This window comes from Curcuma longa, unplaced genomic scaffold, assembly GCF_044706935.1.
Source record: "Curcuma longa cultivar G26 ecotype Majalengka, Jawa Barat unplaced genomic scaffold, ITB_CL_G26_1.1 utg509_np1212_2302976_RagTag, whole genome shotgun sequence".
NCBI classification, from domain to species: Eukaryota; Viridiplantae; Streptophyta; class Magnoliopsida; order Zingiberales; family Zingiberaceae; genus Curcuma; species Curcuma longa.
The window spans coordinates 486,343-499,872 of NW_027435603.1; the positions used below are offsets into that span (position 1 = coordinate 486,343).

The 13,530-nt window shown below is 37.0% G+C and overlaps 3 protein-coding genes across 4 annotated transcripts; all 3 read right to left on the reverse strand.

The window, feature by feature from the left end:
- Positions 1 to 51: 51 nt before the first annotated feature.
- On the reverse strand, positions 52 to 6,042 carry LOC141820517 (uncharacterized). Its single transcript, XM_074707838.1, is given in 3 exon segments — positions 52 to 959; positions 961 to 3,838; positions 5,350 to 6,042. Coding segments are annotated over 2 exon segments (3,051 nt in total). The 5' UTR covers positions 3,625 to 3,838; positions 5,350 to 6,042; the 3' UTR covers positions 52 to 572.
- A 1,292-nt stretch (positions 6,043 to 7,334) lies between these two features.
- LOC141820537 (uncharacterized) lies at positions 7,335 to 8,340 on the reverse strand. Its single transcript, XM_074707863.1, has 2 exons — positions 7,915 to 8,340; positions 7,335 to 7,754 (listed from the first exon to the last, which is right to left on the reverse strand). The coding sequence occupies exons 1-2, from the start codon at positions 8,188 to 8,190 to the stop codon at positions 7,470 to 7,472; spliced, it is 561 nt and encodes a 186-aa protein (XP_074563964.1). The 5' UTR covers positions 8,191 to 8,340; the 3' UTR covers positions 7,335 to 7,469.
- A 205-nt stretch (positions 8,341 to 8,545) lies between these two features.
- Positions 8,546 to 12,938, reverse strand: LOC141820538 (superoxide dismutase [Cu-Zn]). Of its 2 annotated transcripts, none has more exons than XM_074707864.1 (8): positions 12,819 to 12,938; positions 12,310 to 12,398; positions 12,081 to 12,182; positions 11,876 to 11,971; positions 11,685 to 11,716; positions 11,495 to 11,570; positions 8,933 to 8,986; positions 8,546 to 8,810 (listed from the first exon to the last, which is right to left on the reverse strand). In XM_074707864.1, the coding sequence occupies exons 2-8, from the start codon at positions 12,383 to 12,385 to the stop codon at positions 8,788 to 8,790; spliced, it is 459 nt and encodes a 152-aa protein (XP_074563965.1). In that variant the 5' UTR covers positions 12,386 to 12,398; positions 12,819 to 12,938; the 3' UTR covers positions 8,546 to 8,787. The 2 variants fall into 2 exon arrangements, with proteins under 2 accessions (XP_074563965.1, XP_074563966.1); XM_074707865.1 differs by lacking the exon at positions 12,819 to 12,938 and adding an exon at positions 12,766 to 12,807.
- Between the last annotated feature and the right edge of the window lie 592 nt (positions 12,939 to 13,530).

Consider the following 13,530-nt stretch of genomic DNA (forward strand, 5'->3'; position numbering starts at 1 on the left):
AAAGACTAAGGTCTAACTAAATGCATAAAATTTAACATCACAGATGAAAGAAAAAAAAAAAAAAGAGGTTTGATTCAACAGATAGATTACAGGAATAATACCATGCTCAGGACGAAGTGATATGTGCATTAACTATCTGAAATTGAATTTGTCAAGAGAAGCTTGGAGCTAAAACCATCATGAGGCCTACAACCAACATTAAATATTTACAGTTAAACAACACAAAAGGAGTTTTCAGGATCATCACCGAGCACAGACAAAAAGGAAGGAGAATGGCAGGTTAATTCAACTTGTGTACCGATCAAAAAACAGAATCTGCAACCTGCAACACTGGTAGCTGGTATCAAAACACCAAAACTACTAGCAAACATGGCGAGTTAGCTTTTAGACATGAAAACCCATGGTGAATACACAGACGTGATGCATGCCCAAATATGCATGATGATTCTCATGCTGTCATTCTCAAAGAAACCTGTGAAGGTACCAGCATCAGATAATTGCCGTGCACTGGAAGATGCTTAATAAGCCATGAGGAGTTATGTCAACACTATTGAATTATGCATTGTCTGGTATCAGTAGAGAATACTAGGTGCAGATGCGGTATCCAACTCCCAACAACCATTAAGTTTCCCTCCTCTCTCATTTGTCAGTTTGAATGAAGGTATCCTATGAGAGAATCTAACATATTCACAAGCAGATATATCCATGGTCCCAGGTCTTGCTTCCACGTCGTATTTGAAGACAGCTCTGTAACCATTTACCTTCGTTAAAGTTCTGACTTTAATGGCCACATCAGTACATTCACAAATCTCTACCACATCATATTCACATTTCTCCCAGTCTGATCGTCTCCATCCAGCATGCCAATTCTTATATACAGCCCAAATCTCGCCATGACAAGGAAGAATATCATACATGTCCTTCTTAGCATTTGGTTTGGCCTGTACAAGATGAGAAAAAAATACCTGTGTTGTCAAATTCCACAATATGATGATGCTCCACTTTAAATGTTCCACAGGAGATTGGCAACCCCTCACTTGTACAATGTTCCTGCTCTGCTGTCATAAGGCAAGCTCCGAGCCATGCAACATGCACTTTATGATCTAACTCAACTTTCTTTACCAACCCATAGTAATTGGGATATTTATCAACATCGCTATATAATGCCCAAATCTGACCACATTGGACATTTTCAAATGTCCTTGCATCATCAAAATTATGGAATTCTGCTCCAGGATATTCATAAATTATGGAGTTTGAAGATGAAATAGTAGCCAAATTTTCATTTTCAGAAGCATCGATGTGCCCAGTACCCAACTCATCTTTCTCAACTGTATCTATCTTAGGCTCTTTTGTATAATTTTGGGCATGCCTCAAATCTTGTTGTTGCCTTTCACCTGCTTGATATTGTTCCATGTCATCAATACCCTTTACATTGTCCTGGGGAAAGTTCTGAACTATGCTATTCTTTGTCCTCTGGACTCCACTGCTTCCAGGCTTCTCATAAGTAGTGGGTTTGATGCCTGAACTGCTAGGCTCATTCAAATTCCCAGTTCTGCTCCTGCCACTGCATGGACTTGCAGAAGGAAATAACTCCAAAAAGTTGGTAGGAAGAGATGCAGGATCAAGTTCCAGACACCCTTGAGGAATACCTTCTCTTTCAGTCCCAGTCAACCTGTAAGAAGGAACATTATGAGAAAATCTCAGAATTTCATCTGGTGGTATCACATATGAAGCTGTAACCTTCTCTTCTGATTGCATGAACAGGCTCACAAATCCATCCATTTTTACCAAGGGTGTCACTCCAATTCCAGTTCCTGCTGCAAAGTCTGAGAGAATTTCTACAACTTCATATTCGTAAACTCTCTGTTTGCCAGCATCAGAGCTCCACCCAATATTCCAATTCTTGAAGAGAGCCCAGACCTCCCCCTTTCTCGGATATATATTATATGAGCTCCTTTTTTTCCCCTTTTCCCAAGATACAGAATGAGAAAACATCAACCGATCTTCAGAGGACTCTGTGGAACCTAGTATGTAATTCCCGCTAGCAATTGGCAATTGCGCATCACGCCAAGTAATCACAACATCATTCAAGGGATTACACTCAAGCCAAGTAAATTGTATCTTGAAATGTGTGCTACAAACTTTACGAATTCGTGCATAAAACCGAGGCATCCCATCAACATTATCATAAAGAGCCCATATCTGATCAACTACAAACTCACTTGTGTGCCTAAGCTTATCAAAGTCAAAAAATTCTGGATCAGGATATGAGAATGAACCATGATCAGGTGGGGTCATAGTGCTAGATGCATCACGAAGTACTCTTTCAGTCCCTGACTCCGTTCCAGTGTCTATATCAGCCAGATTACTTCCATTTTCCTGTTCCCTCGATTTTTCCTCAGTGGAATCATTGGCATTAAATCCAGGAACAACTTCATCAGAACTTCCTGATGGCTCACCTCTCGGCTTCTTATAACCAGAAGTAGGAAAATTGTCAGCATCTTCATCACTTCCAACTTCACTATAGTTGATATTCTGCTTGTGCCTGGTTGACCGTCGGGTTGGTGCACATGATGAAGAAAAATGCTGTGTTTGAGGGTCATTTACCTGAGTAGTCTCGTCTTCACTATCACTACTAGTGGTGTCAGAGTCACTAGCCTCTACAACCACCTTCCTGCTTCTCTTCTGATTAGCCTTAGCCGTTGGAGGTTTGGGAGCCTTAGCCATTGGAGGTTTAGCATCCCTCCTTGCATCACCATTATCATTAACCTTATTTCTTTTCACATGCGGTTGTTGACCTCCATGCTCAAAGTGGCTATACGGTCCCCCATCAACACTTCCCTTAAATCCCCTAGTAGAAGAGGCATTTCCAGATTGACTTGGCTGGTTGGTATTATTTGTCTGCTGAGGCACATGGGGATTAAAGGTGTTCCATGGTTGGCTGGAGTTTACCCTAGTGGGAGTAATGTTTGCAGCTAGATCATATGCAATGAAAAGTTTCAGACAGTTCTGACAGCGGAGGGATTTATACAATATGCTCTTGAAGTACTGGTATCTCAAGCCACACATAGGGCAAATTGTCCAAAATGTCTGATTAGTAGCAAATGCTGAAGGTTGTTGCTGCTGATTATTGACGCCACTAAAGTTCACAGCACCAAAATTATTTCTATCATAATAGTCCTTCATCTGTGGAGCAGGTTGCCTGGATGGGTCAAATCTTGGGGAAACCTTCCTTTTCATATCATAAAGATGTCGTTTTGTCTTATCAGACAGAACAACATTTGCTTCTCCAATTAATTTGAAGGCAGCCTCAGCACCTGCAAATTTGTTCTTGTCAGGATGAAGTAGAAGCGCAAGCTTTCTGAACTGTTTCTTGATAGAAGAGTCATCTACTGTTGTCTCCAGTTGCAGAATTCCATACCAATCCATCTCTCCTCCAACTTTAACTGCGGCAGAGCAATGAACTTCACAAATAGTAAGCATCTGAGCTAGATTCTCAAGCTCTGGGAAGATATTCTGAGCCTTTTGAACAATCTTCCGTGCGCCAACAAAATCTTTATTTTGCATCTTCTTTTCAGCAATATCCCTGGCTCTTAGAGCCTCTTCCTTGTTACACTCCATTAAATATTATTATGATCAAATATATTTGTACAAGAAGAAGATAAGTCTCTTCGCTTGAAATGTTAGCGACAAAAGGATCCTGCTTCCTATGGAGCTGATTTTATCCAATGATATCATAGAAAATGAATAAGCATCCTATTTTGAATCCTTTCAACAACAACTGATTCTCATAGTAAAACAACATTATTCACTGGCTCTCCACGAATAGAAATACCTGCATAACAACATAGGCTATAAAAATCTTTTCAACGAAAGCAACACTATGGCAAAGGCAAGGGCTTCCTTAAAGGACAACAAATAAGCATTGAAATTTAGAAAAACACACTTTGAAGTTATTTAGGTGTGGCAACTTTACCATCAAATAAGAATAATCACTCAAAAGAATGTTCTTATATTTACAAAACATAGAAAAACAAAAGAACTTTGATCCCCAATATACTTTATTTTATCATTTTACAAATACATTTGACAATTTTACATCCATTAACCCTTTAACAACTTGCTGAATTTTTTTCATGTGTATACGTCTAAACATCTTTTAATGTAAAACTTTTATTTAAACATTTTATAAATATAATCGTACAATTTTACATCAATTGATCTTTTTGTTAATTTGATTAATTTTTTCATTGTTAGCATCTCACCATTTTCACTCCATTAGTGTGATGATCTTGTAGTTAGGTATTTAATATCACTAGCTATCATGCTTAGTAGTTCAAAGTTTCAGAATGGAGACATGCCCCCCACTTGAACATGGTCAAACTTGTTATTGTTAGTCAGTTTAGATGTACATTATAATTAAAAGAACAAGTAGAACTTGTCATCATCATTAACCTAGTTGTGGTAGGTTAACTTTAGTATGATGCTTGCTTATGTGAAAAAAAATCAAGTAGATAACCAATTGTCACAATAACTCAGTCTACTAGAGGGGCATTAATACAAGGCAATCAGTAAGTGATTATATTGGAGATCTGAAAAGAACTTTTGCAATTCCTGGTAATAGATTTTGTTAAATCAACATGATAATCTTAAATGCCTGGTAATTTTAATAAGAGTTTCATGTGAATCAAACAAGTTAAACCTACTTCCAAGTCATATATATGGTAACATGACATGAGGTAACCAAACTCTCCAAATACCTATTTAGTGGTTTTGACCATGGTTTAGAATCTCGAATTATGCCAGGTGACACAGTCAAACCGTATTGTTCTGATAAATTACCGAAACTCGATATTACTCAACATAGGGAATGTCTCCTGGGCCATTGTTTCAACCATGTCAATAAGCATCATGTCATGCCAACATTCAACACCTCTTGGCAAGTTATAATTAAGGCCAAGATGAATTAAAATAATAATGTTATCTTTTCTTCTTCTTTATCTCCTTCCTCTTACCGGCACCATACATCAAAATGTTAGAACGACATCAAAGCAGTATTATTTCAGTCAGACCAAAACTTTGGCATGACTCAAATTTTTGAACCTTGGTTTTGACAAACTTTGGTTGATGGGAAAAACAATGGGTGAAATTCACTCTCAAGAATCATAGAAACACTAATATCAGATAAAGTAAAGATATTGGAACTTACATGATGTATTGTAGACCTAAGAAAATAAATCAATCTAAAAAAGGAAGAAAAAAAATTTCATGACGATCCAAGCCAATAAACTAATAACAAATGCACAAAATGTCAGTAAGAAACGAATGATAGGTAACTTTCTTCACCTTCTTGCAAGTAGAAGTCCAAAGATGCAGGTTGAAAAACCTCAAGCAATCTATCTGAACTTTATTATGAAAATCTGCAAAAGAACCAAGGATGATTCGATCAAACTGTCACTGACCCCTCAGAAAACGTCACAAACCGCAAGTCAATATTTTGAAATGGCATTCGTATAAAAACGTCCCAATCTCCATCTTTCTTACACTGAAGAAATCATTGTCCAAGAGAATTCAACAACCAAAGAAACACTAAATCCTAACTAATTCAAGACCCGGATACTTCTTCTGACGACCGAGTCTGCAAAACAGCACGAATCTACCATGGTAAAGCAAAACGAATGCGTATCAAAGAGAAATTATCGAATAAACAATGTTCTAGTTACATCAGAACCCTAAAAAAAGCATAGTAGCCACGAACAAGCCAAAATCACAAATCCCATCGATCAAGACGAATGATAACATCCAAACAACAAACTTTGCCTCCGGGATCACCAACTGAGCCCAGGAGGAGAAGATTTACCCAGGGTGCCCTACGCCAGGTGAGCAGCGAGCGCGAGGGGCAGGAACACGAGGGCCCCGACGAGGAGAGAGACAGATAGCAGTCCAAAGAGAAGCGAGCTCGAGGACCGACGATGCGAAAATCGCCGGAACCGTGTGGCGGACGGCGGTTTCGTCGACGAGGGCAGGAGGCAGAAGGAATCGGCGTCTTCTTAAGTTCTCGTGTTCATTGGTTTAGGAATCACAGTAAATAGCGTCAATTTTACCCGTTAAAATAGGAAATTTTGTTAACAGTATTTATAATTTGCTATTTCGATTATGATTATAGGCCTAAACCAATGAAGGTTCATATTATTAATTTTGCTGAATTTATTTCTGCAGCTTAAGAAATCAGTGTTAAATTAGATAATTTAAAAACAGTGTTAAAATTTTCTAATTAGTTTCTTTTAAATATTTATATAATAATTTATTTGCATTTGGATATATATTTTTCTTCATATTATTAAATATTAAATTAATATTTATTTTTAAATTCTATATTGATGTTCTTTGAGATCGAGGGGTAGATCTGACCACAGGTTGATAGGTTAGTTACCCATTGACCCGAGGTTATGAGTCTGAATAGTAATCGACTCGATAAAGGGTCGGACTAATTAATGTTTAGGGTTCATTAATCCATCGAATGGACAGTTAATTAAATAGGAGATGTATTATAACAACTTGGATTTCATAACTTTTGGACGGATAAGTTTAAAGAAACTATACCTTGACTTGGATTAAATGATGTATATTATATTAAATCAAAATTCGTTTAGAGATCTACAATTAGTTATAAAGTGAAACATATAATGATCTGATTTTAATCCAAAAAATATCGTTTAAAGACTTTTTGAAAGCTTCAAACAATTTTAATTCTTTTGGTAAAGATTTGTTTTTTATATTGTAGTAGCTACATTATAACTGTGTGATAATCCAATTGTAATAACTACGAAATTGTAATCACTACAACACATTCGATCAATTTAAAATTTAAATGAAAAATACAAACATATTATAATGCATTTGATCAATTTAGAATTTAAATAAAAAATATAAACTAGGATAATAATAAGAATAACACTAGGATGATTATAATTATATCATTCTACAATAGCGTGGGAGGCCTTTTCTACCATAAAACAAACCTTTTGATTTTGCCCAACAATATTTATAAATAAAAAAAATTATATTATATTAAAAATTCAAATTTAATATTCATAATATATTTATTTTAAAAATTAAAAATAATATAAATTTCATAAATATATAAAATTTAATAAAAATTATAAAAGAGATAGATTAAAATCTTTAAAAATATTCATAAACTAAAATTTTTAATAAACAAACTTGAACTGGATAAATAAAATAAATAAGTTCGAACGTAATTAAATTTAACTTGGCTCAGTTGAATCGCGATGCAACAGAGGACATGTCAAAGAATAAATAGAGCATGTCTTCATGATTTTAAACTCTCAAGTCACGACTCAGTTCTTGTTTTATACATGAACTTGTATCGTCACATCGTCCATTGCTGATCGTGTATTCTTTTTTTTTTCAGTAAATTTTCTATTACTATTCCTCAAGAAGACTCATCTGTTTCGGGGCAAATCGGCCATGGAGTCGATCCTCAAAGTGATCAAATGGATGGCCGCATTGGCCGATGAGAACGCCCCATGGAAGCTCTCTCGGAACGAAACTTGGCTCTCCAAATCTTTCGCCATCTTGAGCAATATCTCGCCCAGCTCCGACCGCCGCTCCATCAGCGATTCCAGGTACGAGCTCGCCGCGACCTTGCTGATCTCTACGTTGGTCTCTTCGGGGCAGTATTCGTCGTCCAACCACCTGTGCAAAGCGGCTCGGAGCCACTCTGATTCCTGAAGAAAGCAGAAAGAAAACGAAGAAGTCCCTAAAATTTCGATCAAATGTGGTATCTTGACTGGTTTGTTAGATCAAAAATCGCATCTTTTTTTTTTTTTTTGCTACAATTCATCTAAGCGAAGACAAGAACATCGATTTTTCAAGATTAGGGCAGACCTGTAGGGCAATCGATGGGGTCAGCCAAGCGACGGGAACCTTGAGTTCCTGGACCGGCGCCTCCTCTTCCTCCTCCGGGGCGTTTTCGGCGCCGGATGCAGCGTGGCACGGCGGTCGGTGTTGAAGGATGCTGGGTCGGAGCCGTCCAGGTATGTGGAATTGGGGCTTTCGGAAGGCGATCGAATTGGGAGGAGGAGAAGAGAGCAGAGAATGATTATTGGAAGACGGTGTGAAGGCGAGGCTTACGGGATGCGACAGGGACGCGAAGCTGGTCATCGTTTAGAGCTCCGAGTTGCTCTCGCGGCGGTGACGGTGGCTATTGCGAACATAAATAAATAAAAGATTGAGAAAATTTTATTTTAACTGACCCTCTGTGTCTCTGTGATAGATACTGCTCCGTGTTGCTATCGGGGCGGTGATTTAAAGGTAAAACAACTCGGAGCTTTGCTAGCATTTTTCTGAAGGGTGTACTGAAAGGGAAGTTCAAGACCAACGATAACTTTATCATATGGCTGGCATGTATTTAACTCAGGCAAATGTGCTCGGATTGCACATCAGGAGGATGGAAAAACAGGCTTGCGGCGTTTTCCCTGTGCCCTAGATTACAACAAAATCAACCAGAAAGAGAACGGAAAGCAACACTGCTTTTAAACTGCATGGTAATCCACAAGGAGAAAACTGAATAAAGAGTTCTACATCATTAAGTTCGCATTCCGCAAGTCAAATGCTTACCCTGCTTATTTAACACTATTCTGATACCAAGGAAAGCAAAGTACTAAGACAGACTGACACAGTAGTTGGAAAAGGAAATGATAGCTGCAACACAACCCAATAGGGGATTTTCATTGCTGACGGATTTTGGGAATATGGAACTCAACCTTGAAGCCCAATGATACCTGAGAAACAAACAAGAAAACAAGTAAATTGTGTTATTAGTCTCAAAGTAGGAAAATTTGGCCTCCCAAATTGTAGGAAAAGGAATTGGATAGACAAAAGAAGAAGAATATCAGCAACGCACCGCATGCCACTCTTCCACCAGCATTTCCAGTGGTCTTGCTCAGCTCATGCCCACCTAAGAACACAACAAGGCTTGTTAGAGCAGATTTGATCCTATGAATAATGTGGTTTCTAGTTAGATTGTCAATGCGAGAGATGTGGCTAGCAAAATATGCAGGCTAAGTCAGATCAATCAAACGCACTCAAAGTACAAATTCCAAATGTTATTATCCCATGCATAACAGGCAATAATGCCAACACAACGATGTACTTGATCAGTGACCAATACATCAAGGCAGGATCTTCTTCAACCTTTTTTTTAATGTTACCTACGTGAGCTTGGTCCAAATTAGATATCTATTAATGGAAGAAACATCAAGTATGAATTCTTTCATATATATAAACATAATTATCAAGACAGAAAGTTTAATGATGAGATACTGAAATATACTAACATCTAATGAGATTATGCAAACAGCATTTGAGCAATGAAGTGGCAGAAAATAAATTGGTATTGTAAAGTAGGTATAGTGGTGTGTATTTTTGATGGCATCTACAGGTTAGATGGGGAATCAAACCATAATTTTAACCTGAATCAGACAGACACAAAACATGATCTCTAAATAAGCTAAGCAAATTAAGGCAGCATCTAAGCATAAAAAATTCAACATTGGGATCTCAAAACTATCCTACAATGACAAGATAAATACATCAGTTTGAAAGTGTGTGTGTGAATATATATATATATATATATATATATATATATATATATATATAGTCATTTTTACCCTGCTCACCCATCTATGGGCAAGCACCTGATGTTAAAATTATTATTTTTTTAACACAATAGCAAACTAACAGAAATCTAACAGCACAAAATGATTTCCAAAATAGCACTGGTGAGAGTTTCGAAAAAGATGCTTGTTTAGTAAATGATTCATTGGCAACGCTAACTCAAAAAAACAGGATACATGTGATATCATGTGCAACACTACCGATTATTGTTGAGCAGGTAAGAAGAGGATAATGGGTTAGGAACATGGAGGACCATTGGGTACCACAGCCTATCTTGGCACATGTTTGTCTTGCAAGTGTTTAAATGCAACTTCTATAGTCACAAGGTATGTTGGTCCCAACTATTTAGGTTGGCTTCACGGATATTGTCATTCCATTCTACTTTAGCATGTGCTTCCTATTAGGTAGGCAAGTTGAAGCACATAGATACGAGGGTAGGGAAAGAAGTTAATACAGAGAGGATAAGGAAATTAATATGGATAAGAATGTTAGTATTAAATATAACATTATCCTTCCATTGAGAGACCCATTTAGCTTGATTTTGATGTTCCATCCCTTTTTATGAAGAGGATGAGTTGTGTGTGAGAGCAAGGAGGTTTATATGATATTTAGTGTAAAATTTTCTTGTTTATATTGATGGAAAGGCTTGTGTTATTTGGATTTTTGTTTCTACCAAACTTATTTTGCTTTGACCTCTTGTAATGCTCTTGTACCAGTTTGATTAGTATCCTATACTTATACTTTTATAGATCAGCCAGAGGCGGTGGTAATGGTGTTGAGTAAGATTGTTAGGTAGTAGTACATTTGCTGCTTTAAGACCATTGCCACTCAAATCAAAACTTTGTGATTTGTGATATTTTTGCCATCTTATTATTATTTATTTTCTTACCTTTTTAATGATTATGAGACTTGTACTAACTTAATGCTTTGGGACAAAAAAACACAATTAAATAGTGTTTTAGTTTTTATAATAAATTATTCTTGTTTTGTTTATTACTAGTTTGTAATGCTCTTGTATCCTATGAATCTCAAACATGGATGTCATACAAGCATTTTCTAGTGTCTAGGTAGAACAATGGGGAGAGGCTCACCTGAGGCATGATAATAATTTAGGTCTATCTACCTTTTTTTTTTCATTTACCATTATAATCAATTTAACTATTTTACCACTAGAATTTGGTAGTCAGCTTTTAACATGTTCGTGCCATCTGAACCTATTTAACCTCGTTTTATCATTCATAGAGTTACCACCTAATTGTTTTTAGATAGTAGTTTTTATATCTTATATTCTAGTAATGTCTCACATCCATCCTAGCATTCTCATTCGTCTTACATTTTTGTTTCTTGTGTGTGTTGTTTCCTAACAATCCAACACTCTGAACCACAAAGTATAGCTGCTCATAATGAAAGGGAAGTTATGGGCGCACTAACCTTGCTATGCATACCCAGGACATTGGTTTTGATTGAGTACAAACTTTTATGGTTATCAAAATAGACTTGCATGCCATGAAAGATAATTCACAAGGGCATAGAAAATGTTTCAAATAATTAAGATAGAAAAAAGAGAATTGATCCACATGTTTGTACTGCAGCACACAGAAGAAAATGTTTCAAATAATTAAGATAGAAAAAAAAATTGCTCCACATGCTTGTACTGCAGCAAACAGAAGTAGCAGAATAGTTTAATAACATAGTTTTCAAAGTGGAAGTAATCTCAGGCAATGGTGGACAAAGATAATGAGCTTATAGAACAAGCAGTTAGCACAAATTTTAGGAAAGTAAGCATTACCCTTGCCCAGATCATCAGGATCAGCATGGACAACAACAGCTCTCCCAATAATGGAATTCGGTCCTGAGAGGGGAATCTATTTGCATTCATAAATACAACAATCTTAGTATTCCATACAATTCGAACCAAAATAGCAGCATAATAATTTTTTGCTGCAATACAAAAACAAATCAAGGATGCAGCATGTCACCTGGCTATCAACAACTGAGACAGCAACAGTACCTGAAACATTAAGCGGTAATGAATCAAAACACTAGGATTAAAAATGTTGATCAAGCCATAGCTAGACTTTTTTTCTGTTTGGAGAAAAACATTATAGTGAATACTAGGTAAAAGTAGATAACAAAAATAACATCATGAAGTGATGATAAAGCAACTTACCATCCTCGCTAGCAGTGACATTGCCTAGATCACCAGCATGACGGTTGACATCTTCAGGAGCACCATGTTCCTTTCCAGCAGGATTAAAATGAGGCCCTGCAGTATACAAGAGCATGAGTACATACATAATCAATAATTTAAATCATTTCAATCTGGTACTTGCAACTCTGTAGATCGCCATAAAAGAGAAGGAAAATAATTTTACCAGTTGACATGCATCCATTGGTGGTGTCTCCAAGAGCATGCACATGGAAGCCATGAAGCCCAGGCTTGAGGCCAGTGATGGATCCAGTGACGGTGGTTGGACCTATCACACAGATTTACATCCCAAAATCAGATCGGATTACAACTTCACAGAAAAATCAAAATGTTTGAAACCCTAGATCTGAAAGGAATTTAACGCTCCACAAGTAGTATTTCAAGAGATTTCTCACCATCTCCTTCCTGGACGAAGTAAATTGTGCCCTTAACACCCTCACTGTTACCCAGGACAGCAACAGCCTTCACCATTTCCTTAGGTGTTCTACACATCACACATCAAACACACGGTTAAAGACATCATTAAATGTCCCAAAATAAGCAGCATCGGATCACAAAATCAATATCTGGCCACCAGATGAGACGCAATCGATCTCGTCTTCCAAATACAAAAAGGAAAGCAACTCAACAATCGCTTCGATCAGAAAAAACGCTAAACAACTACCATCAAACTCAAGAGTCGAATTCAGCTCTCACTCCATCATAGACAGAGAACCCATCAAATCCCAGGCGAAAACTCCACTATTTCTTCACAAAATCAAATACAAACAACTCCATAAAGCGATAAAACCTAAGGATCGAAAACAAAACAACAATACGATGGAAGGCAAATTTCAGATCGGAAAGTATACCTTTGATAAATGGATCAAACTATATGGAAACAGAAATGAGATCAAAGATTTACCTCAGGCGACCCCTGTTTTTTCCGAAAGATCGGATATGAGAGCGAGGGGAGAAGGTTCCCGAAGCAGCGTGTACATCAGCGAGTGGAAACCCATCGCCTTTAAATAGAAAAAAAAATATCAACAAGTCTAACTCTAGGACCGGTGAAGCGGAGATAGGCTAACCGGGAGTAAGAGTAAGCATTTATTAACTCATAAAATGCTTACATATTTAATCATCTATTTAATCTTATATTTTTATCACGTCATATTTCCAAAATATCTATTTTTAACAGGCTCAAACCGGAGAAGTGGTTAAGCAGTGGTGGTTGGAATTGAGTGTTTGTTGGGCACATTTTGAGAATAATGACGCCGGTGCTTATTTTTTAAAAAAGAAAAACGAAAAAAAAGAGAGGGCGGTTAATTCACAGGCGGTGATCGTATTGCGAGATCGCGTTATAAATCAGGCGGTGATCTCCCATTTTTAGAATAATGACGCCGGTGCTTATTTTTTTAAAAAGAAAAACGAAAACAAAGAGAGACCGGTGAATTCACAGGCGGTGATCGTATTGCGAGATCGCGTTATAAATCAGTATTATTAAATTCTGGCACCTAAGAAAATTCCAGAAGAGCCAAAATCCACGTTCATAATTTATTATTATTTTTATTCATTTTCTTGGTTAACAAAAAAGTGGATCTGAATTGGATCAAATGCTGAATTCAACCGCTGGATAA

Excerpts from the sequence above, each read along its gene's own strand:
- LOC141820537 (XM_074707863.1), bottom strand. The coding sequence starts at position 8,190 with ATGACCAGCTTCGCGTCCCTGTCGCATCCCGTAAGCCTCGCCTTCACA. Across the intron at positions 7,755-7,914 it reads CCCCATCGATTGCCCTACAG|GAATCAGAGTGGCTCCGAGC; the intron begins GTCTGCCCTAAT and ends TGCTTTCTTCAG.
- LOC141820538 (XM_074707864.1), bottom strand. The coding sequence starts at position 12,385 with ATGGTGAAGGCTGTTGCTGTCCTGGGTAACAGTGAGGGTGTTAAGGGC. Across the intron at positions 11,972-12,080 it reads CAATGGATGCATGTCAACTG|GGCCTCATTTTAATCCTGCT; the intron begins GTAAAATTATTT and ends TGTATACTGCAG. Across the intron at positions 11,717-11,875 it reads TGTCACTGCTAGCGAGGATG|GTACTGTTGCTGTCTCAGTT; the intron begins GTAAGTTGCTTT and ends TTAATGTTTCAG.